Source organism: Cebus imitator, unplaced genomic scaffold, assembly GCF_001604975.1.
Source record: "Cebus imitator isolate Cc_AM_T3 unplaced genomic scaffold, Cebus_imitator-1.0 Scaffold60, whole genome shotgun sequence".
NCBI lineage: Eukaryota > Metazoa > Chordata > Mammalia > Primates > Cebidae > Cebus > Cebus imitator.
In genome coordinates this window covers 2,603,094-2,627,459 of record NW_016107375.1, presented here as the reverse complement: position 1 = coordinate 2,627,459, position 24,366 = coordinate 2,603,094, and the positions used below count along the sequence as shown (strand labels likewise).

The 24,366-nt window shown below is 39.1% G+C and overlaps 1 protein-coding gene across 7 annotated transcripts in view; it reads right to left on the bottom strand.

The window, feature by feature from the left end:
* The window catches only part of DYM (dymeclin), a 437,637-nt gene that overhangs the window by 54,756 nt on the left and 358,515 nt on the right, over positions 1–24,366 (bottom strand). For all 7 annotated transcript variants that reach the window (XM_037738956.1, XM_017529655.2, XM_017529659.2 and 4 more), the window contains one exon: positions 7,902–8,015. In XM_037738956.1, the coding sequence (XP_037594884.1) occupies positions 7,902–8,015 (114 nt within the window). The remainder of the gene's footprint in view (positions 1–7,901; positions 8,016–24,366) is intronic.

Below are 24,366 nucleotides of genomic sequence, written 5' to 3'. Positions count from 1 at the left end.
CATGCAAGGACTCTGTCCATCTGGTGATTGGCCAGCGGCTGATAGGGTTAGAGCATGGGATCCATAGGAGGAAAAAGAACAAAACTTAAGTCAGGAGCTAGGCCATGAAGTGCCTTGCATGCTGGATCAGAGCAGGGTGTATGGGCAGCAACAGGGCTAAGGATAACTGGGATGAAGAAGGACGTGGAAGTGGGGATCCTGATTAGGAGTTTATAGCAACAGATGGCGGGGGAAAAGTGGAGAAGCCACATGGGAGGGTGGCGATGTGGAGGAAAAGGAATGACTTGAGAAATGGAATGTCTAGAGCTTGGAATATAATAGTCCTTTTGAGTTAGAGGGAGGATGCTGGCTATTCATATTTCCACAGGTAGCGATACCCGAGGAGCACGGATGTGGGGGGAGGCAGGAGAGAGCGACTGTGGGCATGCAACGCTTGTTTCTGTGGGACTCCAAGGGGACCAAGCAAGGCACTCAGGAATCTGCTCTAGGGGTAGAGAACTGCTTAGGGTGAGATAGGGAAGAGACCCCCGAATCGGAGAAAGGGGAAAGGTTTTAAGGAAGTTAATATTAAGAAGCTGTGAAAAACCTCTTGAAATCTCAGTTAGTGTAATTTTCTATATTTTTCTTTTCTTTTCTTTTCTTTTGAGACAGAGTTTTGCTCTGTCGCCCAGGCTGGAGTGCAGTGGCATGACCTTGGCTCACTGCAACCTCTGCCTTCTGGGTTCATGTGATTCTCTTGCCTCAGTCTCCCAAGTAGCAGGGATTATAGGCCCCTACTACCATGCCTAGCTAATTTTTGTATTTTTAGTAGAGATGGGGTTTACTATCTTGGTCAGGCTGGTCTCGAACTCCTGACCTCGTGAACCACCTGCCTTGGCCTCCCAAAGTGTTGGAATTACATGCGTGAGACACCATACCCAGCCAATTTTCTATATTTTTCTTTATGCAACTAAAGACAACCATGAAAGTATTTTAAAAAGTGGATATAAAATGAAGGCTTTAAAAATCATTTAGTGTGAAACTGGTAATTACTTTTAATTCCTATGACTTATCAAGTGTCTTAAGTTAATGAAAAGTTTCGTTAAGGTCAATAACGTATTATTCCATGCTTTCTTATTTACACTAAAAGGTAAGTTACTTCTGGTTAACTCCCCTTGAAAAGCACGACCTAGTTTTCAAACAGTAGATTCGGTAAAATTCTTAATCCTCAAATGACATAGATAATTCACTAAACTGAAGAAAAGAGGGGACTTGGGAACCCGACATAATAAAATCTGAGGTGGTAGTGGTATGAGAACACGCATGGATCTGGATGAATTCTGACCCATCACCATGACATTCAAATTGCTCCACAGTAAGCGAAATGCGAGCCAGCAACATGCCCTGTTGTGGATACAGACAGTGAGAGCTTTGAGCTGCGGCTTCTAAGTTGGCTCCCAGAGGATATACTAACTTTATTTATTTCCTTCCAAACCCTAAAGGAGAAATAAGCGACTCAGGATTTCAAAGCCTTTTCTTTAGGTCTCTGTTTAAGCAGGAGGGTCCGGAAAAAATAATTACCTGGTATTGCCTTTCCCAGACTTCACAGAATACCAGTAAGAGGAGAATGTTTAGAATGATATTAATACTATTTACTCTGAACAGCCAAGTTGTTTAACTATACAGACAGATTTATCCAAAGAGTATGTATTCCCACATAGGATATTACACAAATATTTTAGAAGGCTACGTCAAATAATATTTGATTGAAAAATATTTTATTTGGTTGGAAGTCAATTACTCTACACGGGCTTCCAGATCTTACTGTTTACTTGCCCAAAATTGGAAGAATACTAGTTCTACAAATTTGGCTTCAATTCTACAATGCAAGGGAAACTTCTGAAACTTTTGGCTCATCAGCTTCAGCTAACATTAGATGGTGAATTTCTCACAAGTAGGGGCACTGTGATCCTCTCAACAACCCAGAAGGTAGTGGGAAAGAATTCTGAATTCCTAAGTGTTTATATATTTTAAGAAACAACAAATCAATTAGTGTCTATTATTCCACAATTTCACAGAGAGCTTATTAAGATAGCGTTTCCAATTTGAAACCAATTTTACATCAATATCATGTACAAAACTATTATTACATACCTGACAATTATTTTCTCAGTATATATTAGTAAATGACTCCAAAGACTATAATGTGTTGTTATGTAGTATAATATAAATATTATTCAACACACAGCTTGAATTTTCAGTCAACTTTAGATACTGTAGTATTCTGTGAATTAAACTCTAGAGGTTTTAAGTGATTCATTTTATTATAAACACTCATTCCAAAAAGAAGATTAAAATAATTGAGATAAGGCTTGATTGTAAGGGTAAATAGGCTTTTTTTTTTCCTAGTAACATCTGTGGTAATAATATGCTATCATTTAAACCAACTAGGATGACTCACCATCTGTGGGTAAATGTAATTTTAGTAAATGTAATCTTTTCCAGTACTGGTGATAGTTTTTTTTTTTTTTTTTTTTTTTTTTTTAAACTGAATCATCCATCCTGTATCCTTTTGCAACCATGAAGTGAAATGGTAAGCTGAGGTCAGGAATACAACCTCTTGCTATGTTCCAGGACCAAATTAACTAGCCCACTTAAGAAATTAACTCATGACCTTGGCCTCGGAGTCAACCTGCCTGGGACCTACCATAGATCAATTATTTTCTGTATTTAGCCATAATTCTGAAAAACGAAAAAAGTTACATTTTTAAAAATATGTCACTGTCTCAAATATAGATAACATTTTATTTTTGAACACAGTATAATAAATGAACAAATATTAACATTCAAGCACTTAGGCTGTAAAGTAATTCATTCTGCTTTAAGGTAAATATTACAGTGAACTACAAGATTAACCTTCAGTATCTGCTATGGCCATGGAAGGGGTCTTGGGACAAGAATGTTCACTAAAGGAATTAGAAAATAAAATCTGAGATTGGAATAAGTAAACAAAAATGGGCTGAGGACACAACTAGTGAGAGATAAGCCAAAAGAAAGGGGCTACAAGTGATCATAAGGAAGGGATACAAAGGGGAAAAGATTTATATGAACTCTATTTTTGCAACTTTTCTGTAGGTGTAAAATTATTTAAAAATAAAATGTAAAAAAAACAAAAAGCAAAACAAAACAAAAACGCCAATAGCATCAGCTCAAGTATCTCCCCTTCTGGCCATCCTATCTAAAATGGTCCCCTTCCCAATATTGTCTATCTTCCTCTCATTTATTTACTTTCTATTTTATTATTTATTTGTTTGTTTTGAGACAGGGTCTCACCCTGTCACCCAGGCTGGAGTACAGTGGCACGATCTCAGCTCCCTGCAACCTCTACTTTCTGGGTTCAAGTGATTCTCCTGCCTCAGCCACCCGAGTAGCTGAGACTACAGGCGCATGGCAGATTTTTGTATTTTTAGTATAGATGGGGTTTTGCCATGTTGGCCTGGCTGGTCTCAAACTCCTGGCTGCAAGTGATCCACCTGCCGTGGCCTCCCAAAGTGTTGGGATTACAGGCATGAGCCACTGCACCCAGTCTATTTACTTTTTATTATTGGCTGCTATCTAAAATAACACATATTTGCTTATTTATTGCATTGTGCATCTTCTCCATAAAACAAAGCTCTAAGAGGGCATAGATTTTGACCGTTGTCCCTTGCTGTATCTGCAGTGTCTAGGATGGTAACTGGCACACAGAGAAAGAAACGTTTCCATGAATTCAATTTCCAAAGAGGATGACAGAATAAAAGTTAGAAAAGCAGGTCTAGAGATAGAAAATGTTACTCCCAAACTCCTAAATTCTAATGATTTCCTCATTACAGTATATAAAGTGAACTTTTCATGTATCTAACATTTAAGCAACTAAACACAAGCTAGAAGACGACAGGAGGCTCACAGGTTGCAGGCGCAAAGTGCCATGGGTGGTTTGAGGGAGGCAAACGCACACTGAGGAGTAAAAGGAACAGCTTCGCAAAAGTTGTTAAATTTATCAAGGCCTTTAAAGAAACCTCAGATTTTAGAAAGGCAAAAAGCAAAGGTGGGCCAGGCATAGTTGTGAGTGCCTACCATCCCACTACTCTGGAGGCTGGGGCACAGAGATGGCAGAGGCCTGAAGTTCAAGGCTCTAGTGTGCCATGATCAAGCCTATGAAAAGCTACTGTGTTCCAGCCTGGACAACATAGGGAGATCCTGCCTCTAAAGAAAAGAGAAAAGAAAAAGCAAAGTTGGGAGAATGAATTATCAAGAAGAAAGAACTGTGTGAGCAAATCCAAAAATGCAGGAAAGGAAGAAGCAAAAGGCAGAAAGAGTTGTGGTTTGCTGGAGCAATGAGTGGGTAAAAGGAAATAGGGAGAGAAAAGACTGGAATGGTGGGTTGGGGTTACATTGTGAATAAATGGTCTAGAATTCCAGTCTAAGAACCCTAGACTTTACTGGGTAACAACAGGGCCTTGACCTCTGAATATCTGTAAATAGAGTTACTAGAGTACTGCCCTGCAAAACTCATCATGGAATTATAACAGAATTCTAGACTCTTAAGAACTACAAGAAATCTTTGGGTTCATCCTGTGTAACTTTCCATTAATAGGAATTCTTTCGGCCTTTTCACCCTCTGTCTTGGATTTGAGTCCCCTGCCATCCGGTGATCTGTTTACCATCCAGGCTTTATCATGAATACTTCATGTGAAGTATTCATGAAGTATTTCATGAAGCGACATATTGATTGCTAAACAACTTCAGTAGTCAGAAAGCATTTCGTTAGGTTAAACTCACACCAGTCTTGGTCCAATTTCTACCCATTGCCCTCTGGCATAAAATGAAATGCTTAATTCTTCTTTTACAGCATAACAAGCAACAGTCTTCTACCTGGCTGCTCTGCTTCTCAACACAGTAGCCAGTGATTCTACTAAAATCTGAACAACATTAGCTATTATTACTCTGCCCTTAAACAAAAGGCTCTGCCCCTGTGAGAAGCTGGTACCAGCCTCTTCTCTCCCTGGTGGCTGCCCCTACTGACTTACAGGCCATTCTCCCATTTACCGTGGCATTTGGCTCTTAGTCTTTCTCCACTCCTCTTCTTAAAATCATGCACTGGTTCCCATTTCACTCAGAAAAGAAACCAAAATAATTAAAATGGTCTACGAGGCATCTCCCACCCCCATCACCTTTGTCTGTCTGCTACGTACGACTCTCCTCTTGATCCTGCGGCTCTAGCTACTGTAGTCCCCTCTTTGCTATTTCTGCAACATGTCTGGTGTCCTCCTGCCTGAGGACATTTTCAGTGGCTGTTTCTAGTGCTTAGGACTCCTCCGGTGTCAGCATGTTACACTCGCTCACCTCCTTCTTATCTTTGCTCAATGTTGCCCAGACTACCCTTTTAATTCTATAACTTTCTCCTACCACATTCTCACAGATGCTCCCCAACTCCTTATCCTGCCCTGTTTTTTCTCTATTGTCCACAGCACTTTCCATGTTCTAATACACTAGATCCTTCTGTTATTTATTATGCTTACTAGTCCTTGTTGTCTCCTCCTACTAGCCTGTGGGCCTGGAAGGGCATGATCTCTGCCTGCCAGTGTAACCCAAGCATGTAGAACAAGGGCCCTTACTGAGCAGAGGCTTATTAAAGATTATTCGGTGTTGATAGAACACGGTGGCATGCTGAAACCTAACATGCCACATCTCCTTATCTCACTGGTCATTCCAAACAGCCAGCCTCTCCTGTGCGGTGTTCCCATGCTGCTTTGTGCTTTCTCTCCCCTGATCCAATCTGCTTCTTCTCATCCTCCCATACTCATAGTGCCTTTTTGAAACTCAGCTTTGTGGTTATTAAGTATCCCTACATTCTCAGGCCTTGTACTGCATCCTCCCTCCCCACTTCTTCTTTACATGAAATCAGGCTCTCCCAGCAGGATTCTGATTCCCCTGGAATCTTTGGAAGTGGAGGCTGCACATTCTTTCATATTTCATACCCTTCAGGGTCTGAAGGTTGGTGTCCTCTTTGCTTTCATTGTAGTTCCCTCACTAATATTACTCTGCCCTTAAGCCATTCTCCCATTTACCATGGCATTTGGCTCCTAGTCTCTCTCTTTCCCCTCTGATTTGTCATCATCTGGGGTGACTAGGAGGATGCTCGTGTGAGTGACCCATCCTAGGCTCCCAATTCATGAACTGTTAATGGCTCAATCACAGTGACTCATCCACATTCACACATTTCAGTTCCCCATACTCATGGCCAAATCCACACTCATCCATCTCTATCCCCCATACTCATGGCCAAATCCAGACTATGTCATCCTCAAGATCTGCTCCACTGTTGACATCTGAAATATAAATATCCTGCTCTCTCATCGCAATCGCTATTACCTCCACTGTGCTGCTTCTTTGATCTCATCAAAATCCCCCTTCCCCAGACTCCACTGCAGTGTCCTTTTCTGGCAGCCTCTTGATAGTTCTACTTTGTTCTTGACTGAGCTTAGACACCAAGATCCATGACTTCCTGGGAGCAGCCACTCTAATCTTCATGGATTTTTTTTTGTACTCGTTCACATAGTATAGTTTACATAAATTTGCAATAGTTCAAAAAATCCCACAAAAATACCCCCAAACAACAAACCAAGGTCTTACTTTATGTAAAAATGGAAATAATATGAATTCTCTACATTAAAAAAATTGTCCAGAATAGGAACACATCCAAGCTGGAGGGCCCAGTGAACGGTAACCTGTTTTTATGCTCTTACCACATGGTGGTGCCACTTTGGCTGATAAACAGAACATTTGCCATCTTTGCTCAGGACCGTGTGAATCTCACTGTTGTTTATATACAGTGGAACTTCTGTAAGTGATTATGATGACTAATGTGCTGTTATTTTACAAACTCTGTTATTATAATTGAAAATATTTTTATATCCTACAACAATATCTCTCAAGCATTCATTAAGCAGTGGTTCTAGTGATAGTGCTGAAAAACACGGCCCCCCAGAAACAGTAACACTGGAACAGACGTTAGTTGTGATAAAACATTATGAAGGCCAAATATCCACTATGGCCTCCTGTGTTGGTAATTTAGGCGAAAGCACTCTAAAAAATTAGAGCAAATGAAGAAAAAATTAAAAAGAACAGTAAAGTAAAAGTAAGCTGCAATGCTGTACATTCATGCATTCCCCCAAAGCATCCCCTTTACATCTTTTCTTATGGGATAATTAGCCTTGAAGTATGAGTTTTATATCGTGAGACCGCTTCAGGAATACATGTATCACACAGATGTAAATGCCTTTTCAAACACAGCATTTCTTCACCTTCACAAAGTTAAACTCCTTCTACTATTACATCACAGGCACACAGCAAACAGTCATTTTCCAGTTGTTTAGCTTTGGCTAAGTTTCTTAACCTCGCTGTATATCAGTTTCCTCATCTGAAAAATTAGGATGATAGCACTACCCACCTCAAAGGGCTGTGGTAGGGACTGAATGAGCTTGATATAATACATTTAGAACCTGTGTGGCACTGAGTCACACTGTGTAAGTATCAGCTTACACAGTTGTAATCACCACCTTCTCATCAACTCTTGATGATACTTTTAAGGTTGAAGTTGTTTCACTGGGTTAAAAAAAATAAGGTGTCCCTTTATTAACAGTATTTGAATTATAGTGCATGCCATGGTTACTTGTAAGATATGTGGTGTATGAAAGTATTAATGCTTCTTTTGCTATTTTCTCCTGAAAAGCTGTCAGAAACCTTTATCAAAGTTCTGAGGAGCCCTTCTAGTCTATGTACTGGGTAAGTAGCATGATTCTGGATACGACCTGCTCAGACGCTAACATTTACATCAAGGGACACAGCAGTGTTAAGTGGACATTTCTTAGCCATCTTACCTTCAGTCTGTCTTTGGGCAGTGCAACGACACCTTGCTTAATTATTTCCAGGACCCGTTCCACTGACAGCTCAGCTCCAGCTTGCAGCAACCTTGAGCTAAAGAAGGTGATCACCTGTAATGTAAAGTGTTATTTTTTAAACAAGCAGATGTATGAAGTACATTTTTAGTAGATGCTTTTCTCACATGGTAGTCAAACTATCATGATTCCATTCCTACAATGACCTGGCTTTTAATTCGCTAGCCCTCACCTAAATGCAGTTTGCTCTCTGTTGGATTTGACAGCTGAACCAGAGGCAACCCGTCAATACCTAGGGCTGATTATTTATTTTGTGAATTAAGTAGCCTCCTGAATTCTACTCTTTCTTGTGCTGCCCGATCTTGCATTTATATTTCATTTAGAGAGCAGTATCCAACAGAAAAGTGAGGAGAGAAAGCTAAACCTTAAAGCCTATCACTTTTGAAGCTCAGTAGTAGCTCTCTCTCTCTCTTTCTCTCTCAAAAGGGCTTAACAGGAAAGGAATTTGAAGCTAATGGCTAAAATGATGTTTTGGAGATTATCTATGAATTTAATTTAGCCATACTTCCCTCACCCTGATCACCAGGGATAATGAATAGCAACCTATAATTACTTTTGCTTCATGTTATAGCACAGCCCAAAGTATGCAGCAAGATACTAACACAGTAGCATTCCGGAAATAGCACTGTCCCTAAATATTTGTCACTAAAAATGAAAACATCATTTTTCAGCAAATTATTTAAAAAACCACAATGTTCATAAATCAAGAAGACTGCAGATCCCTTTTAAACTCAAGAAAATAACATTTAGATGTCTGTAGTCAGACATGCAAAAATATAAAAATTTATTGTGTTTTTGTCAAGTTGAGCATTACATTTATGTCTTCTATTTTATATGTCAAATATATTGCTACAAACAATTATTCATAAACATTTTAACGCATTTTCTTTCAGAATTACTCTCTTAAATGTTAATTGTTTAAGAGTACAATAACTTTTATCTTAACCATTCTAGTGGAATGTACACTATATTACCTGAATGCCACTAAATGCATTTGTTCTGGAAGGTAAAGAGACTTAGCATGTGCCTCACAATTCTGTGGCATGAGTGGGAACAAAGCAGCCCATGACTGGTGACACTGCTTGTGATTCCAGATAAACCATTTCTTTATTTCAAGCAGTTTGCTGGCACCACTAGGCTTTTTTGCAAGTTGCTTATTTCGTCCGTACGTTGGTTTTTCGGTATGTGCCTATGAGCCTTGTTCCTCCCCATGTCGGATTTTAAGTCTTTTTGAGTTTCTGGGATTAATATTTTGTTCACAGAGCTTACACACAGCAGGTCCAGAAATTGGTTTCTATAATATAGTGAATAAATCTTTGAAGAAAGACACAACACAGAGAGCAAAACATAATAGATTAAAATCCTATTTTAAAAATATGCAACAACAAATACGCAAATTAAATGCTTTCCTTTTGTGTAAAGGTCTTCACAGGTTGCAAACATGAGCATAGTTTTTCTGAGAAAAAGAATGGTTAACATGTGAAATGCCATTTTTGTTGGTAAAAATACGGTTTAATGTTAGCAATTTCATAAGGGTCAGCCTAACACCTATCCATAAAATTAGCTTCTTTGACCAAAAGACATTTAAAAAGTAGGAGCATATCTGTTAAAAACAGATAATAAAAAAAATTAAAAAGTAGATGTTACAAATGCTTGAAGATTACTGTTTTTTTTTTTTTTTTTTTTCCCTAACATGTGCTCAAAGCTGACATTTCACTACTGGATTTTTGTTTTGTTTTGTTTATAGCAGTAGATAACATAAACAAGAAGTAGTTCTCAAGCATGGCTGACCATGAAAGGCAGCTGAGAAGCCTTGTGAATGGCTGACTCCAGGGCCTGGTCAGGGACCTGCCATTATACATCAGGCTCTCCAGGTGATTTTGATGATCAGCCAGAATCTAGACCAGAGGTCTCCGAACTTTTCAGGATGTACACATCTACAAGTAAAAAAATGAGGACGTGCTTGCAATATATGTTCTAGTTCTTTCTAAATCATACAATGTACTACAGCACTGATATTTTATATATTATAAAATGTTCATAAAAGTAAATGTAAACAAATGAGATAAAGATGAAATGAATTAGATTTTTAAAAATCAATGATACAAAACACATTTTTTGTACTCATTAAAATGTTATTGAAAATAATCTGGGTAATTACCTCTATGTCCCACTAATCACAGTGGTTTCACAGGACCATCAGCAAGCACAATATTTACCCACAGTAAGATGCATTGTTTGTTACAGTGAATATAAATCCATAGTGCCAACAGTCTTCCTGATAAATTTTATGGATCCATTTCTTGTGAGATTAGACTGGTTTGTCATTGTTTTCCCCCTGTAATGTGGCACTTGTTCTAGGAGGAGGGGGATGTCAGCTCTGCCATTATCTTTTGTCATATGTGCTTATATTTTTCTATCACCTTCAGTCTGTGGGGAAACACGTTATTTTGTGAGGGTTTAATTAAATCCAGATACTGTAACCAGGAACACATATACTACACCAAGCTTTATGTGAATGAACAGGTGAGCTCAGGTATGCCAAGCCCTACGAGTTGAACTCCTCCTATCTCCTCCCTCGGGATATCTGGAGTACTGAAGCTGACACAGATCCTGGCACATTGTAAAGGCCAATACTATTAGTAAAACTAAATCTCTTTATTTTTAGATGAATAAATAGAAGCTCTAATATCTTCTTTCCATGCTTCTATGGACGAACTGTTAGTGCAACCTCTGGGGCATGTGCATTCATCCCCTTTGATAATCACTAATTGAGATAACAAAATGCACATAATCAAAGCTAAACGGAACTTACAGTATTCACATACTACTCAAAGACATGAGAAACCAACAAAAGGGAGTATACTTATGTGTCACACCACCAAGAACAAAGTAACGCAATGACAGTTTTGCTTTGTTGACTCTGGCCTATACCGGCTTTCCTCTAAGCCTCAAGGAATTTCCATTTCCACTGGGAAAGCTGCAGAGTAGGCATGAGGCTGGGCTTCTAACTAAATTCCTTTTTCAAACTGGCTCTCGTTCGTATGTTTTAAAGCTGACATTCTCATGTTTTTGCATTCAAATTCACTCTATTTTAGAAAATGATAAAACTACCACTTGCAGAAGGGAAGTATAATTTATGTATCAAAAACAAAGGAAACAAATCTATCCTGAATGTTTATTATGGACAGTGCTGTACAAACACTATTTATTTAATTCTCACAACAATCCCATGAGGCTGATAAAAAATCTCTGTCCTGCAGAACAGTAAAAAGGATCAGAAGGACAAGAAACTAGACTGTGGTGACCTAGGCAAGTGGGAGGAGCAGGACTATAGCTCAGATATTTCTTCTTACTTTATCATGTCTCCAGCAATTTCCACATAACAAAATGGAGATTAGCTTAGTTTTTCAAAAAGAAAATACCTGACTGAAAGGTATAAGCAGTTTAGCCAAACCTTTCAGATGCTGTCTGACTGCAACACCAGCAAAGAACGTGAAACAATTCATTCAAAGATATAAGCTTCTATTTTCTACTACCGGGTTATAATTTTGCACATAACAGTACTTTTAGTGATGATGATTACAACAGATCTGTGGCTTTTATCAATTTGTACAGCAACCATTAGAACTGTTCAAATAGATGAACTTTTATTCCTCTGAAAATCTCTGCATGAGACACAGCCAATAACAGAAAAAATTTAAGTAAAACCTTTAGTGAAAGTAGGAAGGAATGCTTTGTCAGTGGAACTCAAAGACAACCTTTCAAAGGAAGGCACTTTTCCACAGTGCTTGTTCTACAGCCCTCCTCTACCTACCATATTTGGCTGCAACTCATGAAATCCAAGTATAGCATATTACCTTCCATTATGCTATTAGCTTTGAGCAGTGATTGCCCAATGTCACATTCTGATTAATCAGTTGTATACTTTGAGTAATGTCTATTCACAGTTAACCACTTGTCATGAAATGAATGACTATTATTAATAGATCACAGATTAATAGAAACAAGAAGCTTTTCTGGAATAGAGGAGGGTAAAAAGGAGCGAGTATGTGGTTGTCAGGCAAACATACTTGCTTGCTAAAAATGGCCACTCTCCTAAGAGGTAGAAGGAGAGAGCTAAGTTTTTTTAAGACAACAATAGATGTGTAAAATTCATATATATTTCCTCATTGACTTGACTTTTTAAAATACAGTTACTGTATTTTAGTCAATACATGTATTTACAGCCCATTCATCGGAGGAGCTCTCTTGAGGATTTGCCAGGGAAATAAATGGATGGTACCATCTTCTTTCTTCAAGAAAGATGCAATATAATTTGGGACAGATCAAACCTGAATAATTAGAATAGACATCATGGTAAAGTGGATAATGAACTACTCAAAGTCAGAAGGCCTAGACTTGAGTCCTGCCTGTGATATTTACTAGTAATGTGACTTGAAAACCACTCAACATCTAGACATTGCATGATGCAGTGGTTTACAGAATGAACCTGGTGTCAGACTGCTTAGGTTTAAATCCCACCTGTCCTTATAATACCTTCAAAGTGAAAAAGTTACAGCACCTACTGCATAGAAATCAACAATGATAATGTGGCAACTTTGTCATTTTGTCAGTGAGAGTACTGATATACACCTAATAACAATAAGAGCTAACGTTTTGTGAGCACTTGCCATGTGCAAAGCACTTTGCGCTGTGCAGACCTTAACTTATGTAAGACTATAAATTTCTCTCTGAGCTTTTGCTGGGTCCCACAAATTTTGATAAGTTGCATTTTCACTTTTGCTCACTTTAAATGTGTTCTATTTCCCTTGTAAACTTCTTTTTGGCACATGGGTGTACTGTTCAATTTCCAAGTATTCGGAGATTTTCCAGATATCTTTCTTATTGATTTCTATTAAATCATTTAATTTCATTGTGGTCAAAGAATACACTCTAGGTGATCTTAAGTCATTTAAATTTGCTGAGGTTTGTTTTACGGCCCCATGTATGGTCTATCTTAGTGGATGGTTCGTGTGCACTGATGTTGTTGGGTGGTATGTTTTATAAATGTCAACAAATCAAGTTGGTGGTTAGTATTGTTTGGGTTTTCTGTATTATTACAAATTTTCTGTTTATTTGTTATCAATTACTGAGAAAGAAGTGTTGACTTCTCCAATTATGGATTTGTCTGTATCTTCCTGCAATTCCTTTTTTTTTTTTTTTTTTACTTTTTTTTTTTTTTTTTTTTTTTTTTTTTTTTTTTTTTTTTTTTTTTTTTTTTTTTTTTAATATTCCCAACTCTGGCACAAGAGCTCAGAAGTATTTATTTCTTTTTTTTTTTTCTTTGTACTTTTTTTTTTTTTTGAGACAGAGTCTCACTCTGTCGCCAGGCTGGAGTGTAGTGGCGTGATCTCAGCTCACGGCAACCTCCACATCCTGGGTTCAAGTGATTCTCCTGCTTCAGCCTCCCAAGTAGCTGGGACTACAGGCATGCGCCACCACGCCCAGCTAATTTTTATAATTTTAGTAGAGATGGGGTTTCACCACATTGGCCAGGATGATCTCTTGACCTCATGATCTGCCTGCCTCGGCCTCCCAAAGTGCTGGGATTACAGGAGTGAGCCACCACACCCGGCCATCTTCTTGCAATTCTGTTAGTTTTTATTTCATGTAGTTTGAAGCTCCGTTGTATACACATTTATGATTGTTATGTCTCCTTGGTGAATTGACTTATTTATTATCACATGGCATCCGTCTTTATCCCTCGTAATGCTCCCTGTGTTGAAGTCTACTTTGTCTGCTATTAATACAGTCATCCTACCCTTGTTTATTTATTTATTAGTGCTTACATAGTAAAACTTCTTTTATCCTTCTACTTTTAACCTATTTATTCCTTTATGTTTAAGGTGGGTTTCTTATAGACAGCACATAGCTAGGTCTTGCTTTTTATCCAATCTAAAAGTTTCTTTTAATTGAGGCATCAGGATTATTTGCATTTGACTTAATTTTTGGCAAGGATAGATTTAAATCTAGATTTTTTTGTTGCTGTTGTTCCACTATTATTTATTTTGCTTTTCCTGCCTGCCTTTGAACTGAGTATAATTTTATGATTCTATCTTATTTCCATTTTGGGCTTACTAGCTACATTTCTGTTTCAATTTTTTTTTTTTTAGTGGTTGCCCAAGAGTTTATAGTATACACCTTTAATTTATCACAGTCTACCTTCACATAATATTATACCACTTCACATTGTCAAGGACTGTGAAAGTGAAATTGTACCCTACTTGTGAGTTAACAAGTTATGCAGTCTATAGTTCACGGATCCTGGAAGAAGAGGTATTTATGGGTCAGAGACAGAGGACAATTTGTTAATCACAGCGACAGCAGTGATCACAGCATCTGTAGTAGTGCACTACCTCCCCAAGCCCCAGTTTGCTCAGGGTGATGTGACAAAGGTCAGACAACACCTGCACATGTAGTAAGTTATATTACAGGACAGAACCCTGAGCTGAGGGAATCAGAATCTCTTAGAATGGTCAGTAACCATGCTTACCTTTTGCTCCAGAAGGAGATACAAACATCTTTGAAAAGATAATCTATAGACAGAGGGAGTCAAGATGGCTGAATAGACACAACTCCGGTGTACAACACCCAATGAGAGAGACACAGAAATCCAGAGATCTCCTAGCTCTAACCGAGGTACCAAGTGCATTTCAACAGGTCTGGTCCAACAGTGAGCAAAGCCCAGGCAGGGCAGACCGAGGCAGGGAGAGGTGCTGCTTCACCCAGAAAGTACATCTGACAGGTGAGTCGGAGGTTCCCCCTCTGGCACTCTGGTCCAGATACAGCGCTTCCTCCAAAGCCTCAGCAATACACAGAACAGGGGATCTTTGCCAGTCAAGCATGGGGAATTGCAAGCGTAGAGTTGAATAATAATCCAGGACAGTGTCCTGGATTGGCGTGCAGATCTAAGCAAATGCATAAGCCCATGAGCTGGCCGGGAGAGCCTGTGGACTGAGCTATTGCGCCCTCCCCCTGTCTGGAGAAAGAGGGAGCCCAAGGCGGGAGGACAGAGAGAGCAGCTGGGTGGGCCCCTCCCCCATGACCAGAGAGAGGGAACTGAAAACGGGGAGACAGGCAGTGTGGCTGGGTGAGTCCCTCCCTTCCCCTACAAACCCCAGAGGGCTAAAGCACTAACTCCAGCAGGTTGAGCAGCCAGTGCTACAGTGTGAGTTGAACCCTGAATGATTCAGCCCTGTGGAGGAAGGACATAGCTCACTATTAAAGGGGTGGGACTAGTCCTCAGGTTTTAACAAAAAACGCAGGAAGCCTATGTAGCAACAGGACGGCGTTCTTGACAACCCAGCAGCACCTCCAGGTCATCAGAAGAGGCGGGCCTAAACTCCCAGTGTAAACAAAAAAGACACAGGAAGCTTACCTAGCAACCTGAAGGAGTCCATAGAAACCAGGTAGTGCCTCGACAGGCAGACAAACAACCTCATCAAGCAGCTCCCTGAGACCACAGCCAGGAAAATCCATGATTATGGGAAAAAAACAGCACAAAAAAGATGAAACCATCAAAGACCAGAACACCTCTTCTCCTTCAAGGGATCACAACTCCTCGACAAAACGGGAACACAACATGACCAAGAAAGAGTCCGACAAATTGACAGAAATAGGCTTCAGACAGTGGATGATAACAAACTTTTCTGAGCTAAAGGAAGACGTTCTAACTCAGTGCAAAGACACCAAAAACCCTGAAAAAAGGTTAGACAAAATGCTAACTAGAATAACCAGCTTAGAAAAGAACATAAACGACTTGATGGAGTTGAAAAACACAGCAAGAGAACTACGTGAAGCAAACACAAGTTTTAATAGCCAAATTGATCAAGCAGAAGAAAGGATATCAGAGATTGAAGATCAACTCAATGAAACAAAAAGAGAAGGCAAGACAAGAGAAAAAAGAGTGAAAAGAAACGAACAAAGCCTCCAAGAAATATGTGATTATGTGAAAAGACCAAATCTACGCTTGATCAATGTACCTGAATATGACAGGGAGAATGAATCCAAGCTGGAAAACATGCTTCAGGTTATTATCCAGGAGAACTTCCCAAGTCTAGCAAGGTAGTCCAACATTCAAATCCAAGAAATACAGAGAACTGCACAAAGATATTCCTCAAGAAGGGCAATCCCAAGGCACACAGTCGTCAGATTCACCAGGGTTGAAATGAAGGAAAAAATATTAAAGGCAGCCAGAGAGAAAGGTCAGGTCACGCACAGAGAGAAGCCAATCAGGCTCACAGCGGATCTCTCAGCAGAAACTCTACAAGCCAGAAGAGAGTGGGGGCCAATATTCAACATCCTTAAAGAAAAGAATGTTCAACCAAGAATCTCATATCCAGCCAAACTAAGCTTCATAAGTGAAGGAGAAATAAAATGCTTTACAGACAAGCAATTACTGAGAGATTTCATCAGTACCAGACCTGCCCTACAAGAGCTCCTGAAAGAAACACTAAGCATGGAAAGGAAAAAGTACCAGCCACTGTAAAAGCAAACCAGCAGACAAAGAACAAAAATGCAATGAAGAAAATGAGTCAGCTAACGGGCAAGAAAACCAGCCAGTAACAAAACGGCATGATCAAATTCACACATAACAATATTAACATTGAATGTAAACAGCCTAAATGCCCCAATCAAAAGACACAGACTGGCAAACTGGATAAAAAGTCAAGACCCATCAGTGTGCTGTATTCAGGAAATCCATCTCACATACAAAGACACACACAGACTCAAAATAAAGGGATGGAAGAAGATTTACCAAGCAAATGGAGAACAAAAAAAAGCAGAGGTTGCAATCATAGTCTCTGATAAAATGGACTTCAAACCAACAGAGATCAAAAGAGACAAAGAAGGACACTACATAATGGTAAAAGGATCAATCCAACAAGAAGAGCTAACTCTCCTAAATATATATGCACTCAACACAGGAGCACCCAGATACATAAAGCAAGTTCTTAATGACCTAAAAGGAGATGTAGACTCACACACAATAACAGTGGGAGACTTCAACACTCCACTGTCAATATCAGACAGATCAGCAAGACAGAATATTAACAAGGACATCCAAGACTTGGAAGCAGAGCTGGATCAAATGGACCTGACAGACATACACAGAATGCTCCACCCCAAATCCACAGAATATAAATTTTTCTCAGCACCACATTGCACTTATTCCAAAATTGACCACATCATTGGAAGCAAATCACTCCTCAGCAAATGCAAAAGAATGGAAATCATAACAAACAGTCTATCAGACCACAGTGCAATCAGATTAGAACTCAGGATTAAGAAACACACTCAAATCCACACAACCACTTGGAAACTGAACAACTTGCTCCTGAGTGTCGACTGGATAAACAACGAAATAAAGGCAGAAATACAGATGTTCTTCAAAACCAATCGGAATGAAGACACAACCCACCAGAATCTCTGGGACACCTTTAAAGCAGTGTTGAGGGAAATTTATAGCAATAAATGCCCACATGAGAAACAAGGAAAGATCTAAAACTGACACCCTATCATCAAAACTGAAAGAGCTAGAGGAGCAAGTTAATAAAAAAACTCAAAAGCTAGCAGAAGACAAGAAACACTAAGATCAGAGCAGAACTGAAGGAGATAGAGACACAAAAACCCCTTCAAAAAAATAAATCGAGGAGCTGGCTTTTTGAAAAGATCAACAAAATAGACAGACTGCTAGCCAGACTAATAAAAAGGAAAAGAGAGAAGAATCAAACAGATGAAATAAAAAAAGATAAAGGGGATATCACCACTGATCCCTCAGAAATACAAACTATCATCAGAGATTACTACAAACAGCCTTATGCACATAAACCAGTAAACCAGGAAGAAATGGATAAATTCCTAGACACTTGTACTCTACCAAGACTAAACCAGGAGGAAGTTGAAACCCTGAATAGACCAATAACAAGGGCTGAAGCCTACCAACCAAAAACAGTTCAGGTCCAGATGGGTTCACAGCCGAATTCTACCAGACATACAAAGAGGAGCTGGGTCCATTCCTTTTGAAACTATATCAAACAATACAAAAAGAGGGAATCCTCCCTAACTCATTTTATGAGACCAACATCATCCTGATACCAATACAAGGCAGAGACTCAACTAAAAAAGAAAACTTCAGGTCAATATCCATGGTGAACATTGACGCAAAAATCGTCAATAAAATACCGGCAAACCAAATGCAACAGCACATCAAAAAGCTTATTCATCACAATCAAGTAGGCTTTATCCCGGGGATGCAAGGCTGGTTTAACATATGCAAGTCTATAAACATAATCCACCACATAAACGGATCCAAAGACAAAAACGACATGATTATCTCAATAGATATAGAGAAGGCCTTTGGCAAAATTCAACAGCCCTTCATGCTAAAAACTCTCAATAAACTAGGTATCGACAGAATATATCAGAAAATGATAAAAGCTATGTATGACAAACCTACAGCCAAAATCATACTGAACAGGCAAAACATGTAAGAATTCCCTTTGACATCAGGCACCAGACAGGGACGCCCTCTCTCACCACTCTTATTCAATATAGTATTGGAAGTTCCAGCCAGAGCCATCAGGCAAGAAAAAGAAATAAAGTGTATTCAATTAGGAAAAGAGGAAGTCAAACTGTCTCTATTTGCAGATGACATGATTGTATATTTAGAAGACCCCATCGTCTCAGCCCCAGATCTTCAAACAGATGGAAGAACATTCCATGCTCATGGTTAGGAAGAATGAATATTGTGAAAATGGCCATACTGCCCAAAGTAATTTATAGATTCAATGCTATTCCCATCAAGCTACCAATGACCTTCTTCACAGAACTGGAATAAACCACTTTAAACTTCATATAGAATCACAAGAAAGCCTGCATAGCCAAGACAATCCTAAGCAAAAAGAACAAAGCTGGAGGCATCACACTGCCAGATTTCAAACTATACTACAAGGCTACAGTAATCAAAATGGCATGGAATGGAATTCCATTACTGGGTATATACCCAAAGCTTATTTCACAAGCTATATATACAAAGACAAGTTGTGGGTTGCATTTGCCCTATGGGTCATACTTAGTTGAACTTTGCACCAGATCTTTAAAACTGATTAATCATAATTACAGTCCCAGTCTGACAGTTCCAACACCTGAGTCATCACTGAGTCTGGTTCTGTTGTCTGTTGACAATATGATTTTTTTTCTTGCCTTTTTATGTCTCATAATGCTTGGCTGAATGTTAGACATCATGTGTATAACTGTAGAGAGAGAGAGAAATACTATTTATGATAAATTTCGGCACATCACTTCTTAGGTCAGGCTTGGAGGTTGAGCTAATTCACTCAGAAGGTGAGCTGAATTTGAGTTTTTCTGTTGCTGTGGCTACCTTCAGTGCACCACATCCTCTAATGATGCCTTCTGCTTTGCTGGGACCCGAAGTGCCACAGGTTTTTCAACATTCATGCTCCACTTTCTGCTTTCAGTAAGCCCGCATGCCTGGGTCCTAGAGTAGGGTCTGTATCCATGCCCTTAATCTTTCCCAGCCATAGATGCTCCTGCTTGTTGCTCAGTACTTGCAAGGCTGGTGGTAGAAGGTAAGGGATTCTCTACCTGCTGTCTGTCCTAAGACCTCAGTCTAAAATGGGGCTCTCTAAGCCTCGGCCTAGGGTATAAGGCTTTCTTAGCTTTCTCTTTCCTTTCTTCCAATGGCAGCCAAACTTTGCCCTGTATCTGTGGTTAGTTGTTGGTAGGATACCTCTAATGATACTCTTATACAATCCTGGGGCTGGGACAGTTTAATTTACCTAGAAGTAGAGATTTACCTAGAAATGGAGATTTTTTTCTTTTACCCTTTACCCACAATAATGAGACTCTATCTACATCCTGAGGGCAATAAGTTTCGCTGCTCCTCCTCTGGCAATCTAAGGCTTTTGCACCATATGAAGGAAAAGGCTGGCAGGAGAATGAGGCTATGCATTTTTCTATATGTGCATCACCTTGGGAGGCTCTCTCTGGCTTCATGCCCTGCCCCAAGTCTCAGTGAAAAACAGCCTGTGAGTGCAAATTCCTCTGGTGCCTCAGTCTCGTAGGTGTTCTGTAATGTCACGCTAGTCCACATTCAGCCTTTAGCAAGTTATTAAAACTGCGTGAGATTTCTTTTTACCCACTTGTACGGTGGCCGCCTAGTCCTGTGCTCTGCCACAGGTGATCCACTCCTGGTGTCTCACCTCAGCTTGAGTGGTGGAGGGGCTGATGATCCCTCCTTCGGATCTAGGCTACTTGCTTGCCCTGTGACCTCAGCTCTCTGATAGGTTCAAGAAAGGTTATGATTTTGAGGTTTACCTCTTTTTCTCTTTGTTAGGGTAGAACTCTTCCTAGCTTTCTATATCCTAGGCAGAAGTCCAGTCTAGGAAATTTATTTTTTAGTAGTAAATTTACTGAGGTAGAATTTCATACAATAAAACAAACCTACTCATTTTAATGGTCCAGTTCAATGAGTTTTGACAAATATGCATACCCTGTAACCAACCATCTCCCCCTCATTATCACAGAATGTTCACTCTGCCTTCCCAGCAAGTTCCACATCACTCCGTCCCACCCATCTATTCTCTGCCTAGAGTGCTCTGTCCCCAGACAGCTGCATAGCTCACTGTCTACCTGTTTCAAGTTTGGCTCAAATGCACCTTCTGAGAGGTCTTCCCTCATCACGTTCTTTAAATTTGCAATCTCCTACCCCCATTCTAACCAGCTCTCATTATTCTCCTTTCTTATTCTTTTTTTTTTCTTAAGCACCTGGGTAGATATTGATGTCATATATTGGGATAAAAAGATTGTAGAAGAAAATGTTTTATATTGTATTGGTTTTTGTAGAAAATAAATAATTATGATTTAAACTTGTTCAACAATTGTGGGACTGTCAAGTCAATAACTGAATGTTCAGGTCTGGAAATACACAAGATCTAATGTGAATTCTATACTGTCCAGAGATAAAAATATTTCTTATCTTTACCATGCCACACAGTGGTTATAGTTCACTGCATCTGTCCACTATTTATATTCAACCATTTCTTAGGTAACCAGAAAATGACCTTTATGTTCTCTCATTTGGTGTCATATTCTACCTTGTCTGCTGCTTAATTCAGCCTGACCATATTGCCTTATGTTTTAGATGGGAGAGATATGTGCCAGTGTGTAATAAAAATGTGGGCACTTGAAAAGCATATGTCTAACTCCTTCTGCAGAAGTTAAAAGTGCTCCAAGGTTAGTCACTTCTGTCTTCTGAGATACTGACTACTGCTAAATGTCTTAACCAAAAATATCAACTCTCAACTCCCTGTCCACTAAAAATAACAGTAGATTTGTCTCCCCCACCAACTTTTTGCTTCTACAGTCTTTCACAGAGTTAACTTTGGAAGGTTAACTCTATGAAAGAAGAAAATAGCAAACGCTTGTTTAAGCCAAAATTTCAGGGGTCTTTGGGGGATGGAAGGGGAAGGTAAAGTGCTGAAAAAGGCAAAAAGTAGAGATGTTATTTATATCTTTATCACAGTATTCTTTTCAAAATATGTAAAAGGAATTTAAAATGTTTTTTAAATGAATTTCCAGGGTACCCAGTACTATTTTGGATGATAGTATTCAACAAAAAGTTGTTGAAAAACCTGCTCATTTGGAATCCTACTTAGGTTTATCCAACTGAATGTGGAAAATATGAGATTTAATAGAATGAGAAGACCTGGATTCAGGGCCTGGCTTAGTAACTTGCTAGCTAAGTGATCTCAAGCCCACTATTTCCCTAGCCCTCCTAGGGATGGTAAAAGGGCCAATGAGATAAAGTGCCCTGCAATGATATGCAAAAATTATCTAAGACACTGATCCTTGGGCAGGAATGTGTATTAATAGCATCTGAGAAACCTCTCAGTATCTTGGTTTTCTTACCTGTAAAGTGGGATAATAATCCTAGCTCACATGGATTAAGGATGGTAAAAGAGGTTAATACACATGAGGCACCCAAGCCTCGTTCCCATCATTTAGAAGGTGTACTTAAAACTGTCTAGACATTTGTTGATCTGGTTTTAAAAATCGCATAACGGCATATAGCCAAATGTTTTGCCTGAGAATGCACTTTTTACTGAATACAGTTGAAGTGTAAATAAGAGGCCCATTCTTCTGACGATGATAGAAAAGTAAGCACTGGGTATAAGTTCAACTTAACATCCTGCTTTTATTTCTACATGGTTCTATGCTGTGTGCTTACAGCGACGCCCTTTCTACATCCTCACCTCCACTCTGCCTTTCACTTCTTACAAAGGAGAATGTGTTTCACATGGATGTGGTTTAAATTCTCTGCATGGTTCTCTGTCTCCTTCTATAAAAAAATTAACATGGTCTTTCAGAAACTTTTCTTTTTCTTTTGTGCGTACATGTGCGTGTGTTTAAGAAATGGCATCTTGCTACATTGCCCAGGCTGGTCGTTAATTCCTGGGTTCAAGTGATTCTCCTGCCTCAGTCTACTGAGTAGCTGGGATAACAGTGCACCACCACGCCTGGCTCTCAGAGACATTTTTAAGGATATCAATTGTCTGGTTACTAAGAATGTTCCTCATTTTACCATTGATGGCATAAAGACCAATTTGACATCATTAGAACTGATCTTCAAAGAGAAAGTAAATATGTTTGTGGATATGATCAGATGGTTTCATAAGGCAACTGTGGGAGCATTTAGTGAATGCATGTAGTGGTTAGGCAGAATTGTTACAAACATGGGCTTTATTATCAAACCCTCTGGGTTTAAGTTCTGGCTATATCACTTTCTGAATATGTGACAGTGAATACGTTACTCTTTCTAACTTGGTTTATCTGTAAATTGAGGACTAAAATGAAAATATACCTCATGGTTTATTTTTGAATGAGGATTAAGTAAGTTAATGCATGTAAGTGCTTAGCAAGCATGCAATAAAAGCTAGTGATGATTAGACAAGAGGCAAATGGCTTTTGATGTGGTTTAAATAAAAATTTAAAGCTAAATACTCCAAATGATGTGTAATATTGCTTACTGCAGCTATCACCACAGGAAAAAAAAAAAATCTCTGCTTTAGTCTTTTGTCAGAAACACAAAGAAAATATTGCCCATCACAATGAAAGGTACTGGGAATTAGAGATTATTTCTCTCCAATATACTGCAGGCGTATATTACCAGACATATATAGTCCATAGTTCAGGTGACTATCCTTAAAACTTTTTTTAAAGGAAAAAAGAAAGATAGGAAGGAATGAAAACAGAAATTGGAATCAGGGAGGTCCAGAGAAAGGCAAAAGTTAGGACAGATGGGCTAGAGGGCTGCCACAAGCGCAGACTGAAATGAATGGGATGACACAGTTTAGAAACACGAAGGCTGAAAATGGACATGCTGGATATTTCTAGGATGTAAAGATCTGAATACATCTTGGAAAAGCAGTAATATTCCCCAACTCTGGAGCTTGAAAGAGATACATTAATAAACAAATAGAAGAAAATACTATTTTAACATTACAATGCCCATTCTTGGGTGATATTCTTAGACGAAATATTAGACATCAAGAGTCTCAAGACTATAAAAGGCCACAGTTGGCATCAGATTAATTTTGAAAAGATATAAGGATAGGAAAAGCAGCATGCCAACAGCATAGCCCCACAGGTTTTTGTTTTCTGGGCTAGTCTTTGACCCTCCACATGACAGTTCAGATGCGAGAGAATGAGACTACTGTAGGTAGATGCAGTAGCCACCCTACCTGAGAAACCATGTCCCAAACAGAAACCAATACGCTGTGACAGTCTCAGCTTCTAGGTCCCTGTAAAGAATGTGCCCAGTTATAAGAGTTTTCTCATTCAGAGAAGCCCAAAGTTAGGGCTTCCTATCAAGTATTTGTGGTTCATTCTTAGTCTTCCAAGTAAAGATTCAGCTTGCCAATCAAATGTCACTTTACCACATTATCATTTTATCATAGCAGTGTTGCTTGGTAACACAACTGACACTCTACCTCCATTAGATTTCCAGAAAACTGAGCAAGAAGCTTCTTAACCCAAGGCCAATTTCTCATGTAAAAGGGGAAAGAGTTTTGTGAAATCTTTACTAACAAGCATAATGAGTCTTAAACTCAGTTTTTACCTCCAAAAATAGTACTGGCAAGAAACAGAAATGAATTTGGACAAACTCATGAATAACATGGTTAGAAGCAGCTTTTCAGAAGTAAGTAAATAGCTAGCCTATAAAGTTGCCTTCATAGAGAGAATGATTTCTACTCAATGTTATAATCCATAAGACTGCAGGAGTCACTGTTTTTTTTTTTTTTTTTTTTTTGAGACGGAGTTT